The 26,984-nt window shown below is 48.2% G+C and overlaps 2 protein-coding genes across 2 annotated transcripts in view; both read left to right on the top strand.

Annotated features, from left to right (window-relative positions):
- Positions 1-10,998: 10,998 nt before the first annotated feature.
- Positions 10,999-20,238, top strand: LOC134396073 (zinc finger protein RFP-like). Its single transcript, XM_063122426.1, has 7 exons — positions 10,999-11,421; positions 12,944-13,039; positions 13,773-14,003; positions 14,639-14,661; positions 15,811-15,926; positions 18,654-18,686; positions 19,498-20,238. The coding sequence occupies exons 1-7, from the start codon at positions 11,014-11,016 to the stop codon at positions 20,001-20,003; spliced, it is 1,413 nt and encodes a 470-aa protein (XP_062978496.1). The 5' UTR covers positions 10,999-11,013; the 3' UTR covers positions 20,004-20,238.
- A 1,183-nt stretch (positions 20,239-21,421) lies between these two features.
- The window catches only part of LOC134395579 (E3 ubiquitin-protein ligase TRIM7-like), a 37,654-nt gene continuing 32,091 nt past the window's right edge, over positions 21,422-26,984 (top strand). The window contains exon 1 of the mRNA XM_063121740.1: positions 21,422-22,466. Within this exon, the coding sequence (XP_062977810.1) occupies positions 21,825-22,466 (642 nt within the window). The 5' untranslated portion in view covers positions 21,422-21,824. The remainder of the gene's footprint in view (positions 22,467-26,984) is intronic.

The following is a 26,984-nucleotide window of genomic DNA, read 5'->3' as shown; positions in this document are numbered from 1 at the left end:
AGCTGGTGCATATAGGCTTACTGCCTCAGATACTGGAGGTGGCACACTGCCATCAGAACTAGTAGCCACTGATAGGCTTCCCCTATAGGAATTCATCCAACCCTCTTTTAAAGCCATCCAAACTGGTGGCTGTCATCACATCTTGTGGGAGTGAGTTCCATAGTTTAACTCTGCGCTGTGTGAAGAAGTCCTTCCTTTTATCTGTCTTGAATCTCCCACCAGTCAAATTTATCGGATGACCCTGGGTTCTAGTATTATGGGAGGAGAAAAATGCCTCCCTATCCACATTCTCCATACCATGCATAATTTTGTACACCTCTGTCACATCTCCCCTTAGCCTCCTTTCTTCCAAGTTAACCTCCCCCCTCCCCAGGTGTTGTAACCTTCCCTCATAGGGGAGATGCTCCATTCACTTTAACATTTTAATTCCCCTTTTCTGCATTTCCCCCCCAGCTCTACGATATCTTTTTTCTTTTTTTTTTAGGTGTGGTGGACCAGAACTGTACACAGTGTTTTAAGTGTGGCCGCACCATAGATTTGTATAAAGGAACCTTTTGATTTCCTATGACTTTTATGGGTGATAGGGCTCCCCATTTCATGGACTGCAATGTCTCTCTGTTCTCCTACTCAGGAAGTGATAAACTCAGACTTCAATTTATCGTAGTAACTTATTCAATCTATTATTGAAATGACTGAAAGGCCACACTGTCATGAAAACTAGAGCTGTGCACAGACCCCCCCCCGATCCTCTTCGCGGCCTGATCCGGGAGTTGCAGATCAGGCTGATCCGCCCCACCATGATCCGCCTGTGGCCCGGTCCGCTTCATTACGGAGCTCCGGATCCGAATCGGAGCTCAGTTTCCCCCCACCCATGGAGTTACCTGGCTGCACCACTGTCGCCACATGAACGGCGGTGGGGCCAGGTAACCCCCCCCCCCACGCACACCACTTACCTGGTCCGCCACGGCCTGTCGCCAGCTTCACTTGAGCCCTCAGCTGAACCCGGGGCCTACACTTCCGGGTTGAGCTGCAAGCTGAAGTGAAGCTGGCGACAGGCTGCAGCGGAGCAGGTAAGACCCCCCCCTTACCTGGCTCTGCTGCCGTCGCCACATGGGCAGCGGCAGGGCCAGATAACCACCCCTCATGCACATCACTTACCTGGTCCGTTGTGGCCCGTTGCCAGCTTCACTTGAGCCTGTGGCTCAACACGGAACTTTAGGCCCCGCTTGGGGCCTACACTTCTGGGTTGAGCCACGAGCTCAAGTGAAGCCAGTGACGGGCTGCGACAGACCAGGTAAGACCCACCCTGACCCCTGACCTGGCTCTGCCACCGTTGCCACACAGACAGCGGCAGTGCCAGGTAAGGCCCCCTTATCTTTTTTTCAGAGCTCTGGATCGAGGGGAAGGATCTGCCTTCATCTTGATTCGCTCCGTGACGCTCCGCTGCCCCTCCCAGACTCTCTTAGCCTCCGCCTTAAGGGGAGGCGAAGCACCCCGATCCGCTACTGCTTCTCCGACCCAAAGAGAAGTGGAGCACAGCCCTAATGAAAACCTCCCGGAAAATATTGCGCATGAAGAAAAACAATCGCACTACCTAACACAGGTGTAGAAAAGCCCTTACCTGTTAACACTGCAGAATCACATTATATTCCAGGCTTCTTTTCACTTGCTTGTTACAGGAAAAAGTGGAAGCAGAGAGGGATAAGACAGTGGTTCAGTTCAAAAAACTACACCAGTCTCTGGAAGAACAAGTGAAGCTTCTGCTGGCCCGGATGGACAAGGTGGAGAAGGAGATCGCAAGGAAACAGGAGGAGCACTTGGCCAAAATTTTGGAGAAGCTCTCTTTTGTGGAAAAAAGGATGCAGAAAATGGAGGAGAAGCATCAACAATCAGGGAGTGAAAGATGGCAAAACCTGCTAAGTTTTCTCTTTGTGGTAATAATGCTGGTTCTGATTCTTTCGTGTGGTGTCTTCACTTACACCAAACTTGGAGAGATCCAAACTATGTTAAAGGTAACTGGGTTTATTATGTCCACGATAATATAAAAGAGCAACAGGAGAGTGTTTCCCCCTTAGCATGGCCCATTCTGAATTAGAGGATTGTTTCAACAGTAGGTGTTTAGTCTGGAATAGCCACCTGTCATTCCCTAAGAATTTAAGGGCAATCTGGAAAATGTTGTTCTCAGTCTCCTGTTTCAGTGGCTTCTGTCTTGATCTCCTGCTTAGATCTGATATGTGGGGAATTCTTTCCATGCAAAACACAGGTGCAACAGCACCCTGGAAAAGTGGTATTGTGGCTTTTGGGGGCTACTGTACCTTTAATTAAAAGCATCCTTATAGCTTTTGTTATTGTAATTTTTGGGAACAGGACAATGGACTAGATGGATGCCTGGCATTTACACATTTCTGAATTCTTGTCCAATACATCTGCTTCAATTTCTAAGAGTTTTAAATAGATTGCTTTGCATTGCACTGAAATGACCCTATGTTGGTGGTGGAATTCATTTTGTCGATATTTCCGTCACAGAGTGGCAAGCACTGATGAGTTCTCTTTTATTTCTCTTCTTTCCCTCTAGGATAAAAGGAACATTTTGCAGATGTAAGTGGATCCCACTCTTTTCTCTTCATACTTATGATACTGAGAAAGCTCAGGATAGCATGAATGGAATTTGGCCCTCCAGACATTTTGGGTGTGTGTTTGTGGAGTCCAATATGTCACAGATGAAAGTCACAACATCTTTTTGGACCTGTAGTACCCTTATTCTTTTACAAAGATCATTGCATTACAGAAAGGATTCTTCTCTGCTTGATGTACTTCGTGTTAGTTTTAGAAAAGGAAACCCAACAGGACTATCCCAAAGTGTTTTATAATATTACGGATTCAAAATCTTTTTAAATTTCCTGCTCCCACTGGTTCATCTTCCAGGAACTACAAAAATACAGAAAGGAGTTTTATCAGCCCTGTGAAATCTCAGATGCAGAATGCTGACTGATCTTGGGAAGAAAAACGGGGGTGGGGGGTGGGAAATGGAATAGAATTGAATATCCGGCAAAACCAGTCCACACTGCAGCATTTTGAGCTTTTCTACACAAGGCATTTACTGTACACTTTTGATTCCACCCTCATGGTAGCTTGCAGGGGCTTTACACAATGTTCTCATACTCCAGGGCCCATCCCGTGCTTTGCAACCATTTTAATGAACCCCCTCCTAACGAAGAAAGACTGGTATATCAGTGAATGGCACGAAACCCTCATGTATTTCCACAATTCCGCTATACAGTCTCACCACCTAGTGGTTGTATAATGAAACATCTAGAAAAGCAGAGGAAGAAAAGCCCAGAAAAAAAACATGTGTAACGGGCCGACCTTAATCTAGGGTGACCATATGAAAAGGAGGACAGGGCTCCTGTATCTTTAACTGTAATGTAGAAAAGGGAATTTCAGCAGGTGTCAATTGAAGAGGGTGGAATTCTCTCTTCATCAACACAGTTAAAGCTGCAGAAGCCCGGCCGTCTTTCGTATCTGGCCACTCTACTATAGCTAGTGTAGCTTTAACTGTTGTGATGACGAGGGCATTTCACCCACTTCAATTGACACCTGCTGCAATTCCCTTTTCTACATTACTATTAAAGATACAGGAGCCCTGTCCTCCTTTTCATATGGTCAGCTCCTTAATCCCACAAAAACCTGGAAGCGGAAGCCTCGGTAAAGATGTGGGTTGAAAACCCTTTGAAGAAAACTCCATTTTTGCAGGTTTCACTCGTTCTTTATACTAAATCAGACATGGTAAATGCGTACAGTGTACCTCCAGTCCTTAGTATTGCATTCTAAAATGTAATAGTCGTTTCTCAAAATGTATTACCCTATTTCTTCGATTCTAAGACACACTTTCCCCCCCATATAAACATCTCTAAAAATGGGGTGTGTCTTAGAATCGCGGGTGTGTCTTAGGTTTTTTTTTTCTGTTGGTGGTACTGAAATTAGTGTGCGTCTTACAATCGATGGCGTCTTACGATCAAAGAAATACGGTAGTTTCAATAGCAGGGGTGCAGATCCTTAAGGCCAGGGGGCCAAATACTGCAGGATTAACATCTGCTTACTCTGCCTTGTACTTTGAGGATTCTGGTTCAACAAGCAAGGGCTGAATAATCTACAAATCAAACTCCCACCCCCCATTAAGGAACACATTTTTTGAGCTTCTCCAAAGCAAAGTCCCAGTAGTTGTTTTGGTCCTGTAAAAAAAGAACGAAAACCAGCCATTTCATTAGGTCACATGAATGCCTGGGTTCGTACCATGCTGCCAAACATGATTCTGGAGCCAAACATGATGAATGTGGTACCCAATCCAATGTGCCCCGCCCCCGACGCTACTCACAGGGGAGCAGGATTTGGGGGATTTCTTTGGGGAATTTGAATGTCAACAGAGGCTGGGTTAACATTTGGTTCTCCCTTGCAGGCATGAGAAGAAATGGTGGGACTGGAACTTCTCTGATATAAATCCGTTTCTGGAGGGTTTCCTGGAGCAGTTCCAAGGTACCAAAGAGTGGCTGCAAAAGATTTCACACTGTGTATTGAACTAGCCCAGATGTATGTGGCAAAGGTCACGTGTAACGTTGGCAGGGTTAGCAAAATGGGGTACCGAGTGCTCCAGTTAAGAAGACAAGATGTCTGTCTCTTCTGCCAAGACTCTTGTTCATGCATTGGTTATTTCTCGGTTGGACTACTGCAACCTTCTTCTCACTGGCCTTCCTTCTTCTCACATCAGTTCGTGGGTTTCTGTTCACCACTCTGCCGCTAAGATCATCTTCTTGCCTCGCCGCTCTGACCATGTTACTCCACTTCTGAAATCTCTTCATTGGCTTCCAATTCACCTCAGAATACAATATAAACTTCTCCTGTTGACCTACAAAGCTTTTCACAGTCTAGCTCCTTCCTATCTCTCCTCTCTCATCTCACACTATTGCCCCGCTCGTGCTCTTCGCTCCTCTGATGCCATGTTTCTCACCTGCCCAAGGGTCTCTCCTTCCCTTGCTCAGCTTCGTTCATTTTCTTCCGCTGCCCCTTACGCCTGGAATGCTCTTCCAGAACATTTGAGAACTACAAGTTCAATCGCAGCTTTTAAAGCTCAGCTAAAAACTTTTCTTTTTTCTAAAGCTTTTAAAACTTGATTTTGATCTGACTTTTATACTGTTAGTTTTACTCTACCCTGTGCCTGTTTGGTGCATTCTCTTCCCCTTCTTATTGTTTTATTATGATTTTATTAGAATGTAAGCCTATGCGGCAGGGTTTTGCTATTTTATTGTTTTACTCTGTACAGCACCATGTACATTGATGGTGCTATATAAAATAATAATAATAATAATAATAATAATAATGATGATGATGATGAGTTCATTGTAGAAAGGGCTCTGGTTAAAATTGCTTCTGTAAACATAGCACATGTACTTTTATGTATTCAAACTCCACTAACATGCAAAATTGGGAATGTTGAGGAAATCGCCAGTATGAGAAGATGAACTTGAATATTTTTTTAAAAAGTAGAGTTGGAGAAGGATTACCCGCACTTCCACCTCTCTCAGGGGCTGCGTTCATGGTGGCAGGTCGGTGCTACGCTAAGCGAAACTCTGCACTTTCGCTGCTGTGGGGGTGGTGCTGGTAATACCCACACAGCAGTGAAAGTATGGGGTTTCCGTCAGCGGGGCCCACTCCCTCCCCTCCACCCGGGCGGACAGCAACCAATCAGACGTTGCCATCCGCTCTCCCACGCCTCCGCCCTGACTCTGGAGGGGCACCGGACAGCGGATGCGTTGTCCTTGTCTCGCTCCAGGAGAAAAAGTCGGGGTATCTCCCTGACTTTTTTTACTCTGCAGCTTCAGGGGAAAGCCCAGGAATGGCTCTGCGGTGGCTGCTGCATTGTATAAGCGACGCTGTGCCATCACGGAGCCACACCATATAGGCAGCCCCTCAGATGAATATAAGAGTTCACTTAAACCTTTACTTGACAAAATATTGACATCAATAAATAATAAATATCACATTTTTTGAAGGGGATTGGTTTAGGGTTAATTTCAAAGCGCATTTCAAGAAGGCAAAGCAAACTTTTAATAAGTTTAATAAAGGAAAGGGAAAGGAACCTCTCGTGCAAGCACTGAGTCATTACTGACTCTTGGAGGGACGCCAGCTTTCGCTGACGTTTTCTTGGCAGGCCTTATAGCGGGGTGGTTTGCCGTTGCCTTCCCCGGCCATGATTACCTTTCCCCCAGCTAACTGGGTACTCATTTTACCAACCTCGGGAGGATGGAAGGCTGAGTCGACCCAAGACGGCTGCCTGAGACCAGCTTCCGCTGGGATCGAACTCAGGCCGTGGGGAGAGTTTTGGCTGGAGAAACTGCTGCTTTACCGCTCTGCGCCACACGAGGCTCATAAGTTTAATAAAGCACCTGATAAAACATTTAAGGAGTTAATCATATCAAGTGTGTGTGTGTGTGTGTGTGTGTGTGTGTGAACCTAACAAACTGGACAACATTCCTGTTGCCCCTCCCCCATGCTTCAATCAGCTTTCACTGCTGAGACAAGTATGTGGGGGGGGAGGCTTGCTCAACCCCCTGAGCCAAAACTCTCCATCGCCCCCCCCCCGTATCTCCATCCTTCACAAAGGTAGTCAGATGTACCCCACGATCTTTCCTGCTGTTACTCTCCCAACCAGGATGATTAGTAATGGCACCTATGTTATACTCTTTTCGATGCCAGGTGAAGACCTTCTTATTCTCGCAGCATTTTAACAGTTTATCATCTTAAGTCTTTTAACCTTGCTCTTTTAAATCTGTATTTCAAATCTGAATAAATCTCTGCGTCGCCGCTCGGTTTTACCCTGGCTGTGCTTTTATGTTGTGTTTTTATACTGTTTGTTTTATACTTCAATTTGTGTCTGAGGGTTTTAATTTTTGTGAACTGCCCAGGGAGCTTTGGCTATTGGGCGGTATAGAAATGCAATAAATGAATGAACGAATAAATAAATAAAATATAGCTTATCAACCCTTTGACAGCTCTACCAGTCTGGTGAATGACACAGGCTTCAGATCACTCACCAGAGTTATTCCCCTCTCTCTTTCCTCTGTAGTTTTCTTTAAAAGGCAGTAAGCCATTAAGGACACTTATGGATGCTCAATCTCCAAGGCTTAAGAGTGTCCAATGCAGAGTGGGAGGCACTCTAGCTAGGCGGGATTTTTTGCTTGTCTAGCTAGCGACTTTAGGAGGGTGAGGAAAGGAGGTTGCAGAGGCCTGGAGTTGCTGCCTAAGCCAGACTCTCACATCCCCTCCCCTCCCCCAGAAATGCCCCCCTTTGCCCCTTTCTGAGGTCTCTTTTACGAGCTCGGAGAGGCTGCGGGTACAGGCTGTCTCCGTGGGAATGGTGAGGGCGTCACGAAGGGTGACCATATGAAAAGGAGTTCAGGGCTCCTGTATCTTTAACAGTTGTATCGAAAAGGGAATTTCAGCAGGTGTCATTTGTATATATGGAGAACCTGGTGAAATTCCCTTTTCTATGCAGCCGTTAAAGATACAGGAGCCCTGCCGTCACCCTACCTTATTTTATTTATTTAATTTATTTATTACATTTTTATGCCGCCCAATAGCCGAAGCTCTCTGGGCGGTTCACAAAAATTAAAACCATAATAAAACAACCAACTTGAGGGAATGGTATTAAAGGCAAAACTGAAGTACTTTGGCCACATAATGAGAAGACAGGATACCCTGGAGAAGAGGCTGATGCTAGGGAAAGTGGAAGGCAGAAGGAAGAGGGGCCGACCAAGGGCAAGATGGATGGATGATATTCTGCAGGTGACAGGCTTGACCTTGGGGGAGCTAGGGGTGGCAACGGCCGACAGAAAGCTCTGGCGTGGGCTGGTCCATGAAGTCACGAAGAGTTGGAAGCGACTGAACGAATAAACAACAAACAAAAAGGTTGAAAACACAAATACAAAATACAGTATAAAAAGCACAACCAGGGTAAAACCACGCAGCAAAATTGATATAAGATTAAAATACAGAGTTAGAACAGCAACAAGTTAAAATTAAGTGTTAAAATACTGAGAGAATAAAAAGGTCTTCAGCTGGCGACGAAAAGAGTACAGTGGAGGCGCCAGACGGACCTCTCAGGGGAGCTCCCGGGTGCCGCAGCAGAGAAGGCCCTCCTCCAGCGGTTCTCAACCTGTGGGTCGCGACCCCTTTGGGGGTCCAACGACCATTTCACAGGGATCGCCTAAGACCATTGGAAAACGCATATTTCCGACGGTCTTAAGAACCGAGACGCCGCTCCTCCATCCTCCCTCAGAGTTCGCCCACGACACCGCCGGCGGCGGGAAAGAAACCTGCCAGGAAAGTGAGCGGGCGGGATGCGCCCGGCGCTCTCTCTCTCTTCTCCTCGCGCTAGTCCACACGCCGCTCTTGTTGTGAGCGGAGAACGTGCGCACACCCTATAGCAAGATCGTGTGTGTGTGCGTGTGAGTGTGTCCGTCCCTTTCCTCATAAACAGGGCGTCCCGGCCGGATCCATTCCCTTTCTCCGCACGCGGCCACGGCGCCCCTCTCTTCCTGGAAGGTCTCTCGGCGCCCGCAGCCCACCCGCCCACACGGGGCTGAGCCCGCAGCGCGGCCGGTCCGGCAGCAGCCGCAGCCAGTCGGGCGAGAAGTCGGCCGCGTCCACCACGCCGCCCGGGAAGACGTGGGCGCGGGGCAGGAACGCGCTGCGCGGGTTAGGGTTAGCAGCTCGTAGTCGAAGGCGCCGCCTGGTGATCTTGACTGCTGATCATGAAATTTATCTTAATGTTTCCCATAATCTCCTGGCTGCAATCCTTCATGCACTTATTAAGGAGTGGGTTCCACTGAATAAATGGGTTATGATTACAGTGTTCAAAAATTATTTTCATAAATTTGGGGGATTCTTTAGCATAATGTAACATGTTATTAGTCATTCATTAACTTTAAAACACCTATAATTTCTTAGGCGCTGTAGATTTAAACAACTTTTTTTTTTAAGGCAGACATTTTATTAAGTGGAATTATAGAATTTCTTTAATCTATTTTGTTAGGAATCTGTGATAGAGAGAAGAATTCATAACTGCATTTCTTAAAACTAAGGATATCAGATAGAACTTCAGGTTTTTGTGTAGGTTCCTCATTCTAGGGTGCACCTATTTCCCTTCCCGTTGTCCATATGCAAGCAATAAAATAAACTCTTGCCTTGCAATGAGGGGTGTGTGTGTGTGTGTGTTTAGCCTTGAAATCTCAAGTGTTTTTCTTTTCAGCCAAGTTTTGATACTGATGTGTGCTTAACTGTGAGAAAAGTGCTGGGCTTGACGAATCCAAGGCTGGAGTTAAAATCGCAGGAAGAAACATTAACAATCTCAGATATGCAGATGACACCACTTTGATGGCTGAAAGCGAGGAGGAGCTGAGGAGCCTTATGACGAAGGTGAAAGAAGAAAGTGCAAAAGCTGGGTTGCAGTTAAACCTCAAAAAAACCAAGATTATGGCAACCAGCTTGATTGGTAACTGGCAAATAGAGGGAGAAAACGTGGAGGCAGTGGCAGACTTTGTATTTCTGGGCGCAAAGATTACTGCAGACGCTGACTGCAGCCAGGAAATCAGAAGACGTTTACTTCTTGGGAGGAGAGCAATGACAAATCTTGATAAAATAGTTAAGAGCAGAGTCACCACACTGACAACAAAGGTCCGCATAGTTAAAGCAATGGTGTTCCCCGTAGTAGCCTATGGCTGCGAGAGCTGGACCATAAGGAAAGCTGAGCGAAGGAAGATAGATGCTTTTGAACTGTGGTGTTGGAGGAAAATTCTGAGAGTGCCTCGGACTGCAAGAAGATCAAACCAGTCCATACTCCAGGAAATAAAGCCAGACTGCTCACTTGAGGGAATGGCATTAAAGGCAAAACTGAAGTCCTTTGGCCACATAATGAGAAGACAGGATACCCTGGAGAAGAGGCTGATGCTAGGGAAAGTGGAAGGCAAAGAGGGGCCGACCGAGGGCAAGATGGATGGATGATATTCTGGAGGTGACAGACTTGACCTTGGGGGAGCTAGGGGTGGCGACAGCCGACAGAAAGCTCCGGCTTGGGCTGGTCCATGAAGTCACGAAGAGTCGGAAACGACTGAACGAATAAACAACAACAAAAATACAGGTGCAGTGAAATATGTTGCAGAACACACTGCATATACAGTTTTCAAAACGTTTCAAAGTGCTTTAAATTAAAAGCAATAGTGTAGATCCCCCACATGACTGGGGCAGTTAAGCATTTAAATACACAGACCTGCTGTCATTGCATCTGGCTTAATTTGTGGAGTCTGAGGGAGGTGTCTTGTGAAGGCTTAAATGTGAGAGTACTTAAATATGAAGTAGCAACGAAAATAATTTTATGGTTGGGGGTCACCACAACATGAGGAACTGTATTAAGGGGTCGCTGCATTAGGAAGGTTGAGAACCACTGTCCTAGGAGCCACCTGCCTCACCAATGCTCAGACTCTGTATAAGCCAGCTTCCTTTGATGCGATGTTTTGAACTCAGGACATATTTGGGACAACCCCCTAAAAAAGCCAATAGTCCCTCCTCCTATTCTCTCTCCAATTTTAGAAGTTTTAGAAAGAGCAACAGACACAGCCTTCCTTGCCATTCTGCATGCAGCTCCGTGTTCCCCGGGCGGGGAGGGGGAGTACGGCGGGGGGGGGAAAGACACTCACGCTGTTTGCATCATTCTGGACTTTGCTTTGAGCCAAGGCTGCTGAGAGCCCCAGGAAGCAGCTTGCTTCCCTTGCCTGCACAGTTGAAGGGAATCTTCTGGGGAAGGCGATGGACTCCCTCCTCCTGTTCCGCTTCTAATTTCAGCGCTTCCAGGAAGAGGAACTGCCTGAAGCTGAGCCCCGCCTGGGCGGGGAGGAGGAGGAGGAGCAGGCTGCAGAAACGAAACTAATCCTGTTTGCATCATTCTCGTGCCTGCTTGGAGCCATGGCTGCTGCTGAGAGCCACAGGAAGAGGCTTCAAGACGAAGCGACTTGCTCCATTTGCCTGGACTTTTTCGCGGATCCGGTGATGCTGGACTGCGGGCACAACTTTTGCCAGGCCTGCATCGAGAAGTGCTGGAGGAATTCACCCACAGGAGCCGCCTGTCCTGAGTGCCGAGAGAGAGTTCAGCGGCGGAGCCTCAAGCCCAACAGGCAGCTGGCCAATATGGTGGAGATTGCTATAGAGATGAAGGCGGAGCAGGGAAGGTGGAAAGTCTGCGAGTGGCACCAGGAGCCCCTGAAGCTCTTCTGCAAGGACGAGGAGGCCCCCATCTGCGTGGTGTGCGACAGGGCCAAGGAGCACCGAGCTCACAACGTGGTTCCCTTGCAGGAGGCTGCCCAGGAGTACAAGGTAAAGGCGAGTCCTCATTGCGGGGTGTGAGGGGTATTGTGGGAGGTGCCGGGAGAGGCGGAGTGTGTTCCTGCGGAGGCTGGGGTAGGGTTTGGGCACTGAAATGGTTCTAGGCCCAAATTGGGAGAGCTGTGAGACGGGAATGCGTAAAACTCGGATGCACAAAATCGATAGTGGAACCTGTGGATTTCATATGATATGAAATGGATGGGGTTCTGGATGGGATTGCACTCACCCTGAAGGAGGAGGTTCGTAGCATAGGGGTTCTTTTAGAGCCATCATTGTCACTTGAGGCTCAGGTGACCTCGGTGGCACGGAGTGCCTTCTACAAACTCCGGTTGGTGGCCCAGCTACGCCGCTATCTAGACAGGGATAACCTGGCTTCAGTTGTCCATGCTCTGGTAACCTCCAAGTTAGATTACTGCAATGCACTCTACGTAGGGCTGCCTTTGAAGACGGTTCGGAAGCTGCAGCTCGTGCAAAATGCAGCGGCCAGATTGATTTTGGGAACCAGAAGGTTCGACCATATAACACCTGCTCTGGTCCGCTTGCACTGGCTGCCTGTATGTTTCCGAGCCCAATTCAAGGTGATGGTTTTGACCTTTAAAGCCTTACACGGCTTGGGACCACAATACCTGACGGAACGCCTCTCCTGACATGAATATACCCGGTCACTACGTTCAACATCTAAGGTCCTCCACCTGGTGCCTACTCCGAGAGAGGCTCGGAGTGTAGCAACGAGGGACAGGGCCTTTTCGGTGGTGGCCCCCAGACTATGGAATGATCTCCCTGACGAGGCTCGCCTGGCACCAATGCTGCTATCTTTCCGGCGCCAGGTTAAGACTTTCCTCTTTGCCCGGGCATATGGCAGCACATCTTAATCACCCACATGTTTAGTTTTTTTAACAGTTTTTAATGCTTTATGTGTGTATGTTCTGTGTTTTAGAATTTTAAATTTTGTATACTTGTTTTTATCTTAATTTTAGAATTTCTGTAAACCGCCCAGAGAGCCCTGGCTAGAGCAGTACGACAATGGAATCAGTGACCTAGGGAGATTGTGGGCTCTCCCACACTAGAGGCCTTCAACAGGCAGCTGGACAAGCATCTGTCAGGGATGCTTTAGGGTGGATTCCTGCATTGAGCAGGGGGTTGGACTCGATGGCCTTGTAGGCCCCTTCCAACTCTGCTATTCTATGATTCTATGGGGGCAGTATATAAGTGCAACAAATAAATATTTACAGGGGGTAAGATCCCCCACTTCATGGACTGCGACGTTGCTCCCTTCTTCATCTCAAGGAGTGATAGACCCAGACTCCACCTGGATGTCAGAATCTATTCAACCCATTGCTTTACTAGGATAAAGACTGAGGCAGCTGGAAGAGCCTTGTGCGTGCGCACACACAGAGCACTGGAAGGCAGAGGGGGAAAACCTGACTTTGTTTCTCGGTAGCATTTTAAATATACTTATATTGAGTAAAATCTTTACTGAGGTGCCAAACTGGCACTTTTGTCTTCTCTCCAGGATCGGATCTGTAGCTGCCTGGAGACTCTGAGGGAGGAGAGAGAGAAAATTCTGGCACATAGAGCAGACACAGAAAAGGAAAGCCAAGCCTTGCTGGTAAGTGTCACTGTGGCTGGAAAGTAAACCTGTAGATGAAACACTGAAATGTGTTGTAAGGTATAAAGAACCAAGGGAGCCCGGCTCCTCAGCTGGAATAACTGGATCTGATCTCCCTTAAAATGTCCATGAAAGGCCATGCTAAGGATGGGCCCTTGGAAGTCTATTGAAAACTCTTTCCTTGGCTAAAGCAGGAGAGGCTCCTTTGAGTGCACCATAATCCACAGAAGCCTTTCGTCAGGGAAAAAGGGCTTTCTCCCCCCAATTCTCCCCAAATTAGAGAATGTGTTGCCTCAAGTACTACGAGTAGCTGCCACTCTTTGGCCGTTAGAAAGGGTATAAAGATCCAGCTTAGAGAGCTTCTGTATCTTCTACAGTTGTATTGAAAAGGAGATTTCAGCAGGTGAAATTTCTTCTTCATCACAACAGTTAAAGCTACAGGAGAGCCCTGCCCTCTTTTGTATCTGGTCACTGTAGTATGCCTCCTGCAGCTTTAACTGTTCTGATGAAGAGGGAATTTCACTAGGTGCTGCATGCAAAAGCAACGATACTTGCTGAAATTCCCTTTTCAATACAACTGTTAGGACACAGAAGCCCCATCCTCCTTTTCATATGGGTCAGCATAGCCTTGATGGCTATTTAGTAGAAGTGTCCTTCATATACGATTCTCTTAATCTGGCCCTTAACAGTGGAGGAACGCATTCAGTGCCTGACTTCTTTTCACCTGCTACAGGAGCAAATAGAAGCTGAGAGGGAAAAGACAGTGGTTCAGTTCCAACAACTGCGCCAGTTTCTGGAAGAACAAGAGAAGCTTCTCCTGGTCCAGATGGACGAGGTGGAAAAGGAGATCGCAAGGACATGGGATGAGCGCTTGGCCAAGATCTCGGAGAAGCTCTCTTCCGTGGAACGAATGATGCAGGAAATGGAAGAGAAGCGTCAACTATCAGCAAGTGAACTCCTGCAGGTAAGATACTAGTTCTGAACCTTTTATGTGTGTTTTTTAGTTTCAGAAAACATGGAGAGGCTCAATGAGTGTTGTAGCTAATGGGTTTGTTATGTCCCAAGCCAGAGGAACAGGATAGTGTATTCATCTTTGCATGGACGTTTCTGAACTAGAAGGTTATTTCCTTGCTAGGCATTTAGTCTGGAATTGACAACCTTGATTCACTAAGAATTTACCGATAGTCCTGAAACCATTGTTGTCAGACTCAGTTGTTTTCTGCCTTGACCTGCTGCTTTCTGTGCACATCTAATTTGGAAAAATGCAGTTGTATTGGTAGCGTACCCTGTGTGAACTGGAAAAGTGTTAGTGAGCCTTTTCAGGGCTTCTGTGTCTTTAATTAAAAGCATCCTTGTAGCTTTCGCTGTTGTAATTTTGGGGAACAGAATGCTGGTCTAGTTGGATGTTTGGCATTGACTCATTTTGAGAATTCTTGTCCAATATATGTTTATCTGCTTCTGTTCCTAAGAGGTTTTAATAGATTGCTTTTTATTGCCCTGATATGACTTCGTCTTTTCTGCATAATTCATTTTCTCAATGATTTCCTAGACAGAGTGGCATGTGCTTAGTTCCCTTTTATTTCTCTCGTTTCCCTCTAGGACATAAGAAGCACCTTGAGGAAGTAGGTGGATCCGACTCATTTCCCTTCATGCCTCATGATACTGGGAAGGTTCAGGACAGCAGGAGTGGAGTTTGGTGGGGGACTGTGGGTTAGAGTCCCACAGATGAACGTAGCAACATCCTTTTGGACTTGCAATCCTCCTATTCTCATACAAAGGGCCATTACATTATGCAAATATGGGCCAATCTTGATTGCTGTGAACTTGTGCAGTCTCACATTTTAATCTCGCTTAAATCATAGCATCATCCTGACTACAAGAACAATCTGGACTTAATCAGCTCGGCACTTTTCTTCCTGCCCTGTTCATCTGCTGCTCTCTGGGTGGTCGTTTGGGGACCCCCAGGGCTGCGAGGCCCCATGCATCTCCCCCCAGGTCCAGGCCGAGCTGCACCACTGCATGGCGACAGCCATTGATTATTCTTCATGGTCCTTGTGGATTTCGGAGCCAGAGTGAGGGAGAGGCTTCTCCACAAAGCTGGTGGGGGGGGGGGGAAGAGAGAGAGATGTATACTCTGGTGTTGAATAAAAATTGCAATATTTAATGGTAATTTCCTCAGTGAAAAGTAAAAAATAATACGTAGATTTAAAACAGACAAATTGACGCGTATGCTAACTCGACGTTTTGGGTCCTTAGGTCCTTCATCAGAAGCTATACCGTCATCGAGGTTTGTTTGTATAACAAATGCTGAGTATCTTTCTCTATACTGTCCTGAGGAGGACTGCTTAAACTGCAAAAGATACTCAACGACGGTACAGCTCCTGATGAAGAACCTAAGGACCCGAAACGTCGAGCTAGTGTACGCATCAATTTGTCTTTTTTAAATCTACGTATATTGTATTTCTTTATTTACAGTCAACAGACCAATATAAAACAAGAAGATACACCATTATATAAAACAGTACAAAGTAGGGATAAAAAAGAGGGAGTGTTAGGGTATAATTTTTTACTTTTCACTGAGGAAATTACCATTAAATATTGGTGTTTTTGTCCCCTTGTCCACTTCCTCCACAAAGCACCTCCATCCCCCTCTGCCTCTCTGCCCTGCCCGTGTCCCTGGGCTTTCTGCCATTCCCTTCTTCCCTTCAACCTTTCTTTGGGGAATTCTGGATTCTGCAGAAGCTGGGTCAACATTTATTTCTCTCATGCAGGTGCGAGGAGAAAAAGTTTGAGAATTCTGTGGTTTTCTCCCCGGCACTGAAGTGGAGGATCTGGGAGGTGTGTGATACAAATCCCTTTCTGGAGGGTTTCATGAAGCAGTTCCAAGGTATTAAAGAGTGTCTGTAAAGTATTTCGCGCTGTGCATTGAATTGGTCCAGATGTGGGTGGCAAAGGTCACTTGTAATATTGGCAGAGTTTGAAAAATGGGGAACTTTGTGTTTCTGTTGAGAAGACAAAATGGCTTGGTTTGCCCTATATGACAATCAGCTGTGGCTTAATGTACCCATGGTGGCTGTCATGCCTTGCCCTGCAAAAGCCATTTTTCGTGACATCTACAGTTTCCTAGCTTGTCCTGGCTTATCATGTCATGCAAACCCAGGTATCAGGGATTGTTTCAGGGTTAAACAGCCGTTAAATAACCAATTTTTGCATGACAACAATCCATGGCAAGTCAGGTGCCATGAAAAACAGTATGGGAAGGAGTTCCACCTGCCTGGTCACCTGGAGGAGTTCTTCCTCCCCATCAGACAGCCAGGTAAGTGGCTGCTGCCTTCATGTCCAGCCTGGAGCCACGGATGGAAGCAGAATGCTGAACTTGACAGACGCTTTTCCCAAGTCAACAGTTCTTAGGTCAAAGTGTTGCATAAATTATGCCAAATCTTAGTGTGCCAAAGTCCAATTATCAAGACTCGCGCGAAATTTCACAGACAAGGCATTGGGCTCCTAACATTTATTCTCGAGAATAAGGTGACCCTTGCGCTCACACTGCTAAATCAGAGTCACACTGGGCTGGGGCAGGACAATAGCTTATATACTTCTATGCAGTGGTCACTAGGTGAATTGCAGCTGAGGTTGCCATGTGCTTTGCTTCTGTAGCCCCTCCCCTATTGGTGATGTGGCTAGGGGGCAGTCCTAGGGATTTGGCTGAGTTTAACTGGTCAGTGTCATTTTGAAACTGACCTATTGTGTTAAAGTGCACTTAAGTGATGTTTTACTTGAAGTTAGGTGGCACTGGAGCTGGGCGGGGGGAATATCCGGCTACCGCCATCAGTGTGAAATACCTGTTCCCAGTTGTCCTTTGCCCTGCATACCTGCACTTAACTTTTCCCTTATAGGGTGAGGTCTGGGCAGCCAGCTGATGGGTGGATTTGATGGGATTAACTCAATCGGTGTCCTTTGGGGCTGACAAGGCTAGGGGGCTGGGAAAGTGTCTACGTGCCACTTGCATGGCTGTAAATGGAGTTTTTACTGAGGGGCATCTGGCTACTCCCCTTACCTGCCTTGTTGTGCCCATTCGCCTTTTCCAGGTGTCCCCAGGTGGGCTCCTGGTGGGGTGTCCTAGAGGGGGTGCATGTGTGCGCTTGCATGTGTGAATGCATGTCTGGATATGTGTCTGTGTGTCAGGGGAAATGGACATTCTAGTTTGTACGTCAAAAGGATGTATTTTTGTGTGTGTGCAAAATATATGGAGATGAGCATAGAACTTCTCCATCCTCCTTTCCTATTTGTGTCATTTATAGTTTGAACAAAACAGGTGCCAGCAGGCCACTGGCACAATGGAACAGCCCTGATGGGTAAATTAAGCCCTGATGGTCTGTTGTGACATGCAAAGAGGCCCAATGAGTTCATCCTATCAATCAATCATGGTAGAAACAGCTCTGGTTCAAATTACTCCAGCAAATGTAGGGCATGTACTCTTTTGTATTCAAATTCCACAAATTGGGAACATTGAGGAAATTCCCATTAGCAGAAGACAAACTTGAAAGTTTGTGGGGGAGGGGATCCCTCTCACTGGCTGTGTTTGGAAGTCGCAGTAGCTTGTTTTGTTAATAATCCACGATCCACCACCACACGAGCGAGGAGAGACGCTTATAAAGCCCCTGAGCGCCACCGAAAACATCCCCTCCGCCCCCGGTCCTTCTGCAGTCCTCTCCCCCAAGAAGCGGTGCTGTTTCACCCATTGACAGAACCCTGAGCACTGTGAAAGGAGCGAAAATCCCAGGTGCACCCAAAACAGGGGTGATGCCTTGGGGATTTGCAGGATCGGGACCAAATCCCTTACGCTGCCGCCTCTAGTGAAATGGCACCTGATGCACCATCAAAACCCTGCACCCCTCCTCCATTTACGCTGCAGACTTTCCCTCGTCGTCATTGTGGTCTTGGGCGCTTTACCTGGCTTGTTTTAACTGGGTTCCCAATGGAGAAAGGGCTCGTTTCCCTGATTGACACGGCTGACTCAGTCCCTTCAAGGTGTTCCGATAAGCTGGCTAAGAGCAGAGCAGCAGCCGTTGCCACTGCATAGGACACCAAAATAACCCACAGTGACTGCCAGACGACACGATAATCCATGATGGTTTAAATAAAACCTACTACAATGCGTGGGTTAGTTTTGCCAAGTAAACCATTACGGGTTAAAAAAAATATCTCCCAACAGATTACAATCCACCATAGATTAAATAAAGCATTATCACTTATGTAACCCATTGTGGGTTATCATGATGTCAAAGCCCAGGTCAAAACCATCTCTCTGAGATACATGTCAGAATTCACTTGAAGCTTTATTTGAAATAAAGGCGGAAATCGACCCAATTTAGGGTGACCATATGACAAGGTGGACAGGGCTCCTGTATCTCCTGTAACAGTTGTATAAAGAAGGGAATTCCAGCAGGTGTCATTTGTATGCATGCAGCACCTGGTGAAATTCCCTCTTCTTCACAACAGTTAAAGCTGCAGGAGCATGACTAGATACAAAAGAGGGAATCAGAGGTTGTTCCAAGATTTTCTTTGTGTATAATGGTGTGATATTTTGTCTCTGTTCCCTTTCTTTCCCCAGACAGCCTGAAATCTGGACTTCAGCTGAAGAAAGGTAAACTGTGGGATATGATAGAGGTACAGAATTATAGGGGGGCACGGCCAGAGGCATTGGGGCCACGTGTGAAAGTTGCCTGCTTGTATTTCATACGATTTCCCCCTTCGTTCAAACTATAAACTATAAATGACACACATAGGAAAGGAGGATGAAGCAGTTCCATATATTATGCACACACACAAGCTCACACCCATCATCCTTTGACCTGTCGACTTGGGAAAAGGGTCTGTCAGGTTCAGCGTTCTGCTTCCATCCGTGGCCCCAGGGTCCAAGCTGGACACGAAGGCAGCAGCCACTCACCTGGCTGTCTGAGGGGGAGGAGGAACTCTTCCAGGTGAGCAAGAAGGGGGATCTCCTTCCCTTTCTCTTAGTCATCCAAGCGTTGGATACTTTTCAAATCTGTATGTAATTTTTCCCTACTCTCGTGCATGTGCAATGTCTGGTCGGTGACCGTAATAAAGTTGATGATGGCTTTCATCAGCTGTCTGTTGGTTTAATGAGATGTTTCTAGTCTGGGGACATTCATGGTGTCAGTTTCGTGCAAACCTACTGAGATTAATATTGGAGTTTCCAGTTAGAGAGAGAATCGCTGTCATAACTCGTGATAGACCTAAAGTCTCCATTTGTTTAATTTTCCTTTAAAACCTTTAAAGCCATCCAAGGTTGGGCAGTTGTTTCCTCCCCTCCCCTGCATTTTTAGGGTAAAGTTAATTCCTGTGATGTGTCTCCAGGCTGAGGCCGTAACGTTTTGGTAAATGGTGTTTATCATTTCTTTCCTCATTTTTCTCCCCCCTCCCCACCCCCACAGCAAATGTATCTCTGGATCCAGACACAGCTCATCCATGGCTCATCCTGTCTGACGATCATAAAACTGCAAAGCTTGGAAACGAACGTCAAAATCTGCCCAACAACCCCGAGAGATTTGATGAATGTCCGTTTGTGTTGGGGTGTGAGGGATTCACAGCAGGCAGACATTTCTGGGAAGTTGTTGTGAGGCATGAGGGACAGTGGTCTGTGGGGGTTGCCAGAAAGTCTGTGAGGAGGAAGGGGGAGTTCATCACTGGTCCTGAGGAAGGGGTCTGGGATATGGGGAAGTGGAATGGTAAGTACTGGGCCTCTGACAGCTGCCTTTCTCTATGTGGGAAACCCAAGCGGTTTCGCGTGAGTCTGAACTATGATGCGGGCCAAGTGGCCTTTTATGATGCTGATACAGCGGCCCTGATCTACACCTACTCAGCAGCCCCATTCTCTGGGGAGACCATTAACCCCTTTTTCTATGTTTGTGGGGAATCCCACCTGGCCCTCTCTCCTTAAGGTGGTCAAAGGGTGGAGAGAGATGTGCATAAACCCACTGCAGCTCTGACATGCTTTGGCCCTCCTTCGCAGGACTGAGCTCAGGCAGGCCGCAATCCACGCACTCTGTTGAAGGAGAGGCCAGTTGTCCTTTGGGTCACTCAGGAGTCCACCTCCTGCTCATGAGTAAATTTCAAAGTGCATTTATAGGATAAAACATTTTAAAAGAAATTAATAAAACTGCATAAAACCTTAATTAGTTGATCATGTCAAATGCATGTGAGTGTGTGCTCACCAGGGTCGACTTCCTTAGGCAGGGGAACCTAAGGAATCATAGAATCATAGAATAGCAGAGTTGGAAGGGGCCTACAAGGCCATCGAGTCCAACCCCCTGCTAAGTGCAGGAATCCACCCTAAAGCATCCCTGACAGTTGGTTGTCCTGCCGCCTCTTGAAGGCTTCTAGGGTGGGAGAGGCCACAACCTTACCAGGCAAATGTTTCCATTGTCGTACTGCTCTAACAGTCAGGAAGTTTTTCCTGATGTCCAGCCGGAATCTGGCTTCCTTTAACTTGAGCCCGTTATTCCGTGTCCTGCACTCTGGGAGGATCGAGAAGAGATCCTGGCCCTCCTCTGTGTGACAACCTTTTAAGTATTTGAAGAGTGCTATCATGTCTCCCCTCAATCTTCTCTTCTCCAGGCTAAACATGCCCAGTTCTTTCAGTCTCTCCTCATAAGTCAACCACGTTCCTGTTGCCCCTCCCCCCTTCAATCATCTTTCATTCTGAGACAAGTGGGGGGTTGGGGGTAGAGATAATGCCTGCTTAACTGCTTGAGCTAAAACCCTCCGCCGCCAACCCTGTTCTTCTGTGCATCAGTCTCTCCTTCCTTCACTAAGACAATCAGGTCTCCCTTGCACGCTTCCCTGCTGTTACTCTCCAGCCCAGGATGATGAATAACGAAATTACAAACTGTGGATTGACACTTTGACACCTCTGCAGACACTAAAGCCTTCATCCCACGTACCCTTTTATTGTGGTTCTCCCTCGAATTATCCCACTTCGTTTATATAGTGGTTCTATACCGTATGAAAACTTGCAAACTTACACCTCTCCTGTAACGCATTGCCATTACCCCACTGAAGTTCACTCTCACCTTGCTGTTTTCACCGTGGCCTCGTCCATTGATCTCCTTTGTCCCTCCCCCTACAGTTTATTGGTTGTTGTAAGTTGGACAACTCCCCCTCCATTCATGCTTGTCCGAAAACCTCCCTCCCCCTTCCATGATCTGTATGTGTATCGGCATTGTTCTGTACGTACACTGATGGTGCTATATAAATAAAATAATAATAATAATAAGACACTCTGTTCAATGGACTTTCCTCAAAGGTAAGCTAGCATGTGATGTTAGCAGTTGAAATCAATGGGATTTACTTTTGAGTAAGAGAACCAGCACATCTGTAGTTCATGAACTTGAAGATGCAAGCAAGCACACATGCACACCACCACCACTTTGCCAGCTTTCTTTCTTTTCCACTTCTCCAAGAGAAGGAGCCATGATCGGTTTAACATAGGGTGACCATATGGAAAGGAGGACAGGGCTCCTGTATCTTTAACAGTTGTATTGAAAAGGGAAATTCAGCAGGTGTCATTTGTATATATGGAGAACCTGGTGAAATTCCCTCTTCATCACAACAGTTAAAGCTGCAGGTGCCCTGCCTTCTTTTAAATCTGGTCACTCTAGTATAGCTCCGGCACTTTAACAGGGCAGACGAGGACTGGATAGCTGGTGAAGTAGAGGACTGCACTTCACAAAGTAGGCCACGTGGCCACCCTAAAAGCCTGATGGACCAATGGTCAGACTCTGTAGAAGGCAGCGTCCCTTGTTGCTGTGTTTTGAAGAGAATCCTCTGGAGAAGGCAACGGACCCCAAGTCCCTCCTCTTCTGACTCGAGTTTCAGCACTTCCAGGAAGAGGAACGCCCCGTCCTGCCTGCAGCAAAGCAATGCGGAAGAGGAGCAGGCAGCAGAGACGACACTCACCCAGTTTGCATTGTTCTGGACTTTGCTTGGAGCCATGGCTGCTGCTGCTGAGAGCCCCAGGAAGAGGCTTCAAGAGGAAGTGACTTGCTCCATTTGCCTGGACTTTTTCACGGCTCCAGTGATGCTGGACTGCGGGCACAACTTTTGCCAGGCCTGCATCGAGAAGTGCTGGAGGAATTCACCCACAGGAGCCGCCTGTCCTGAGTGCCGAGAGAGAGTTCAGCGGCGGAGCCTGAAGCCCAACAGGCAGCTGGCCAATATGGTGGAGATTGCTATAGAGATGAAGGCGGAGCAGGGAAGGTGGAAGGTCTGCGAGACGCACCAGGAGCCCCTGAAGCTCTTCTGCAAGGACGACGAGGCCGCCATCTGCGTGGTGTGCGACAGGGCCAAGGAGCACCGAGCTCACAACGTGGTTCCCTTGCAGGAGGCTGCCCAGGAGTACAAGGTAAAGGCGAGTCCTCATTGCAGGGAATGAGAGATATTTGGAGAGGCGCCAGGAGAGGAGGGGGGGAGTGATTGCTGGGGGTGGGGGACTGAACTGTCTCCACCCCCGAGGCCAGAAAGCAGCAAAACGGGATTGGATAGAAGTTGGGGTGGGCGATCTCTGAGGGGGGCTGGAAAGCTGCCTTGATTCATAGAATCACCGTCAAAAAGCGAGGTGTAGTTTTAGATGAGTCATGTGACAGCAACATAGATTTACTGAGCAAAGCAGAAACAGTATCTCTAGCAGTGTCACTGGTGGGCGTCCCTGGCTCAGCTGTAGCTGACAGCATGCAGCTAAACAAGGTAGCCTGTGCACAGGCCAAAGGGATGAATTACACTTCACAAGCCATCGCAGCAATAAGTGCAGAAATACAAGGGATAAGAGCTGCCACCCTGCAAAATCGAGCAGCCATCTGTTGCTAAAACATAACCATGAGTGTGAAGAATTTGAAGGAATTTATTTTTTTAATTTGTCTGACAATTCAGTTAGTAGAGTCAAAGGTGTGGAAATTACACAATATTGTGTCAGGGACTTGATTTCTCATGGCTAGCTTCCGAATTTCTCATGGTTAAAGCAACTTTTTATCTTCCTTATAGCTTTGGTATGTATCTTTCTGACCTGTTGTGGGGCACAAGAAATGCGTGTCTATCTGTTGTAGTGCCTTTAAGAATATGTTGCCAGCTTCATCTAACCGTGTGTTGCTTACAGTGCCAGCTATCCAGGACCCAATTCGGGAGAACCAGGAAGATGCGAAGAAATTCCTAGAGATGTAAAATATGGTCAAGGGGTATAAGTCTGTTTTGTAAAAAGAGATATCTCTTGAATCTTTCATGTGTGTTTGATGTGTGTAAAAGGGAATTTCATTCTGTGAAATAAGTCTATGCTCCAGGTGAAAGGTTAAGAAACCCACCCACCACCAACATTCCTGTCTGGCGGATTCTAAGTGCATCTTAGACAAAGGAAAAACTTTCAACCAATCGGCATCGAATGTAAGCTGTGAATTGTATTCACCTTACCTTGTATTAGCAATGCAACCTGGAGAGGATCTACACAGCGTCCTGAAGGCGTTTGCGTGTGTAAGGGATGGGTGATTGGAACTGGGGCTGGCCTGTCTTTTAACGTGTTAATTTTATTGTTATGGTTCATAGGAAAAGGGAAATAAGCGGTCCAGCTGCATGGGGGAGAATGGTGATGCCAGGAACCACCTGAGGCATGTCCGCCCGGCCTTGAGAGACATTAACATCTCAGGCGGAGGTGTGAAAGATCTACGTATGAGAAGCCAAGGGGAGGGGGGAAGGAGTTGGAGGAAAAGAAACTATAAAATATACTTGTGGGGGGAGTTCAGTGCGACTGGCTGACTCCATGGCTGGGTGATGTATGAACTGTAGTTTTAGTTTCTGGCTTGCTTTTTCTGGGTTCTTATATATATGCATGTTTTAATAGTTTTAGTTGCTAATCCCATGTAACCTACCCGTTTCCTGAAATAAATGGTCTTAAACCTCCAAATTGTGAGCTGTGAGCGTTTGTTCTGGGGATCTGTGCTAAATCCAGTCCAAGGGCCGGCTTTTGCTGGTGCGTGCTCCTTTACATGGTGGGCAGTGCTGGGATTCGACACAGATCCGGAGGAACGAAGCGCTGGTAGGAAAAAGGAGAGTGACGAAGCATAGGTTCGAACCCAGATCAAACAAGGTCGAGTAGGCCAGCCAGGGATGTCTCAGAATCGGGGAGCGGAAGCTTCAGGAGTAGAGTTGTTGGGGGCGACCTCTCAGGAGCGAGCGGAAAGGGGGGTCCAGTCCAGCCACTGCCGAGTGGGGGATGCAAGGGACACCCAGCTCCGAGGAGAGGGCCAGGAGACGACATGCTGTGCAGCTCTGGACGCCAGGCGAGGAGCGGGAGAGGGCATGGTTCGAGGTCCAACCGAAGATTTCATTTCCCACGGTGATGATGGAAGGAGACACCTCGAGCGTGCAGGCCCCGTACCTGCAGGGAACCCCGCTGCTACAGACCCCTCGTCCGCAGGGAACGGCGGACGGAAACGGCCTGGGCGTGAGGGCCAAAGGGGGAGAGCGAGGAAAAGAAGGTGCAGCGCATGTATACCGAATGTTTGGAGCTGATGTCCCGCCACCTGAGGATCGTGGAGAGGGAGAGAGGAGGAGCGCCGGGGCAGCGGTTCGACCGATGGGCCTTCCCGATGTACCAGGAGGGAGATGATGTGGGAGCCTTCCTGGCACTCTTTGAAGATGCGTGTGATGAGCTGGGAGTCTTGGAGAACCAGAGGATGAGTCTACTGCGGCCACAAGTTACTGGAACTTTGAGAGAAATGATAGCCACCATCCCTCGGGAGTTGCGCCACGATTATACGCATTTCAAGGCTATAGCCAAAGAGCAGTTTGCCCTTACGGCAGATCATTGCCAGCAAAAGTTTTGGCAGCTGACCAGAAACCCCAAGGAGACGTTCGCTGCTTTCGCTACTCGGATGATGACAGCTATGGAGGCTTGGATGGATGCAGAGGGGGTTAAAGACTTGAAAGGAGCCAAAGATCTGGTGGCCAAGGAACAGCTCTATAGACAGTTCCCCGAAAAATACGATGCTTGGGTGGGAGAGAAGAACCCCACAACTCTGATGGAAGCAGCGAAGATGGCAGACCATCTACAGACGTTCGAGCGGAAGGGAGCCGGAGGGACTCCACGGCCTATGGAGAAAGGCCAGGAGAGACGTCCTGGAGGAATGTCGGTGGAAAAGAAAGCGGCATGGCCTGGAAAGGAACGCCGGGAGAAAGGGAGTGCAACAGGCAGCGCGGCGGCGACCGGACCCCAAGCGAGTGGGGGGTGCTTCTATTGCAAGGAACCGGGGCACCTGAAGAGAGAGTGTCCCAAGCTGGCGGCCAAGCAGGCAGGCGGAAGCGGTGGCCCAGCTCCTCGGCCGGTGGTCCGGGCGGCGGCAGCCCCACCGGCGCCGACATCCCCGGTGTCCAACTGGAGCGACAACAGCGAAGGGGAAGTAGCTGACCTGGAATGGGAGTATATGCGCACCGAGCCCGCCGGAGTGGCACAGGCGACGGCAAATCCAGGGAAGCCCGGTTCCGCGATGGCTGTCTCCATGCGGTTGGTGACCCCGGCCCAGCTCCAGTGGAGTCGCAGGAAATTCTGTGAGTGTGTAGTGGTCGATGGGAGGCCGGTTCGGGCTCGAAGAGATACCGGCGCAGACCTTAGCAGTGCCCATGTGGGTTTGCATAAGCCAGGACAGAGACTTGAGGGTCGAACCGTAACTGTAACCCCGTACGGGGTGCCTCCGTTCGAGGCACTGCTGGCCTGAGTGAACATTGAGTACCAAGGGTGGAAGGGGGAGATAGTTATCCTCACGCATACGGAAGGGCCAGCATTCCTTTTGGGTAACGACTTATGTTTTAAAGTTACCCAGCTCGCGATGACGACCCGGGGGAAAGCGGCGCAGCGAAAAGAAGAGCTGGGGGGGGGGGGGAAGAACCAGAGGGCCCTTTAACAGAACCTTCCAATACTGAATCTTCCGAAAGGGGAGGGGAAGATGGGAATCCCAACCCCGCGGGTTTGGATACGCCAGAGTTTCGCCAGGAGTTACAGCAGGACCCCACTCTACAGGAGTGTCGGGAGGCGGCGGGTAGCCCGGCGGAGGGGAGAGGGAAAGTGGGGACGGCTGTGTTCACTTGGGAACGGGGAAGGCTTTACCGGCAGTTCTCGCCCAAAGGAGGAGGGGGGGTAGAAAGGAAACAGCTGGTGGTGCCCCAGTCCTCAAGGGGGAAGGTGTTGGAAGCAGCCCATGAGTTGCTGTGGGGGGGACATTTGGGGATCCGCCGAACATTAGAACGAGTGAGCCCGGACTTTTATTGGCCCGGGGTCCCCCAAGAGGTACGGGACTTCTGTGCCTCGTGCGACGCTTGCCAACGAGTCGGGTTCCACAAGGATCATCCAAAAGCCCTCCGTCCCTCACCCATTACAGAGGTGCCGTTTGAAAAGATGGGGGTGGATATATTGGGACCCTTTAGCCCGGCTACCCGATCAGGGAAGAAGTACATCTTGACGCTGGTAGACTACGCTACCCGGTATGCGGAAGAGGTGCCCCTCACGGTTATTTCCGCCCCACAATTGGCGAAGGCCATGATGATTTTTACCAGGGTGGGGGTCCCTAAAGTGTTGGTCCATGATTTGGGAGGGGGATTTATGTCGCAAATGCTGAAAGAGTTATGGAAGCTAGCCGGAGTGCAACAGTGCACCTCCGCGGCTTATCACCATGAGGGAAATGGACTGGTGGAACGGTTTAGCCAAACTTTGGGAAGGATGCTGAAAGCGTATGCCACTAAACATGCAGCGGATTGGGATCAGGCTCTGCCCTACCTTCTCTTTGCGGCACGGGACGCTAAAAGTGATAGCTTGGGATTCTCAGCCAACGAATTGGTTTTCGGGCGGGAATTAAGAGGTCCATTAAAATTATTGCGAGAGGGT

This window comes from Elgaria multicarinata, chromosome 3 (genome assembly GCF_023053635.1).
Source record: "Elgaria multicarinata webbii isolate HBS135686 ecotype San Diego chromosome 3, rElgMul1.1.pri, whole genome shotgun sequence".
Lineage (NCBI taxonomy): Eukaryota > Metazoa > Chordata > Lepidosauria > Squamata > Anguidae > Elgaria > Elgaria multicarinata.
Note: the sequence above shows the minus strand (reverse complement) of the source record. Positions and strands in the feature narration are given on the sequence as shown.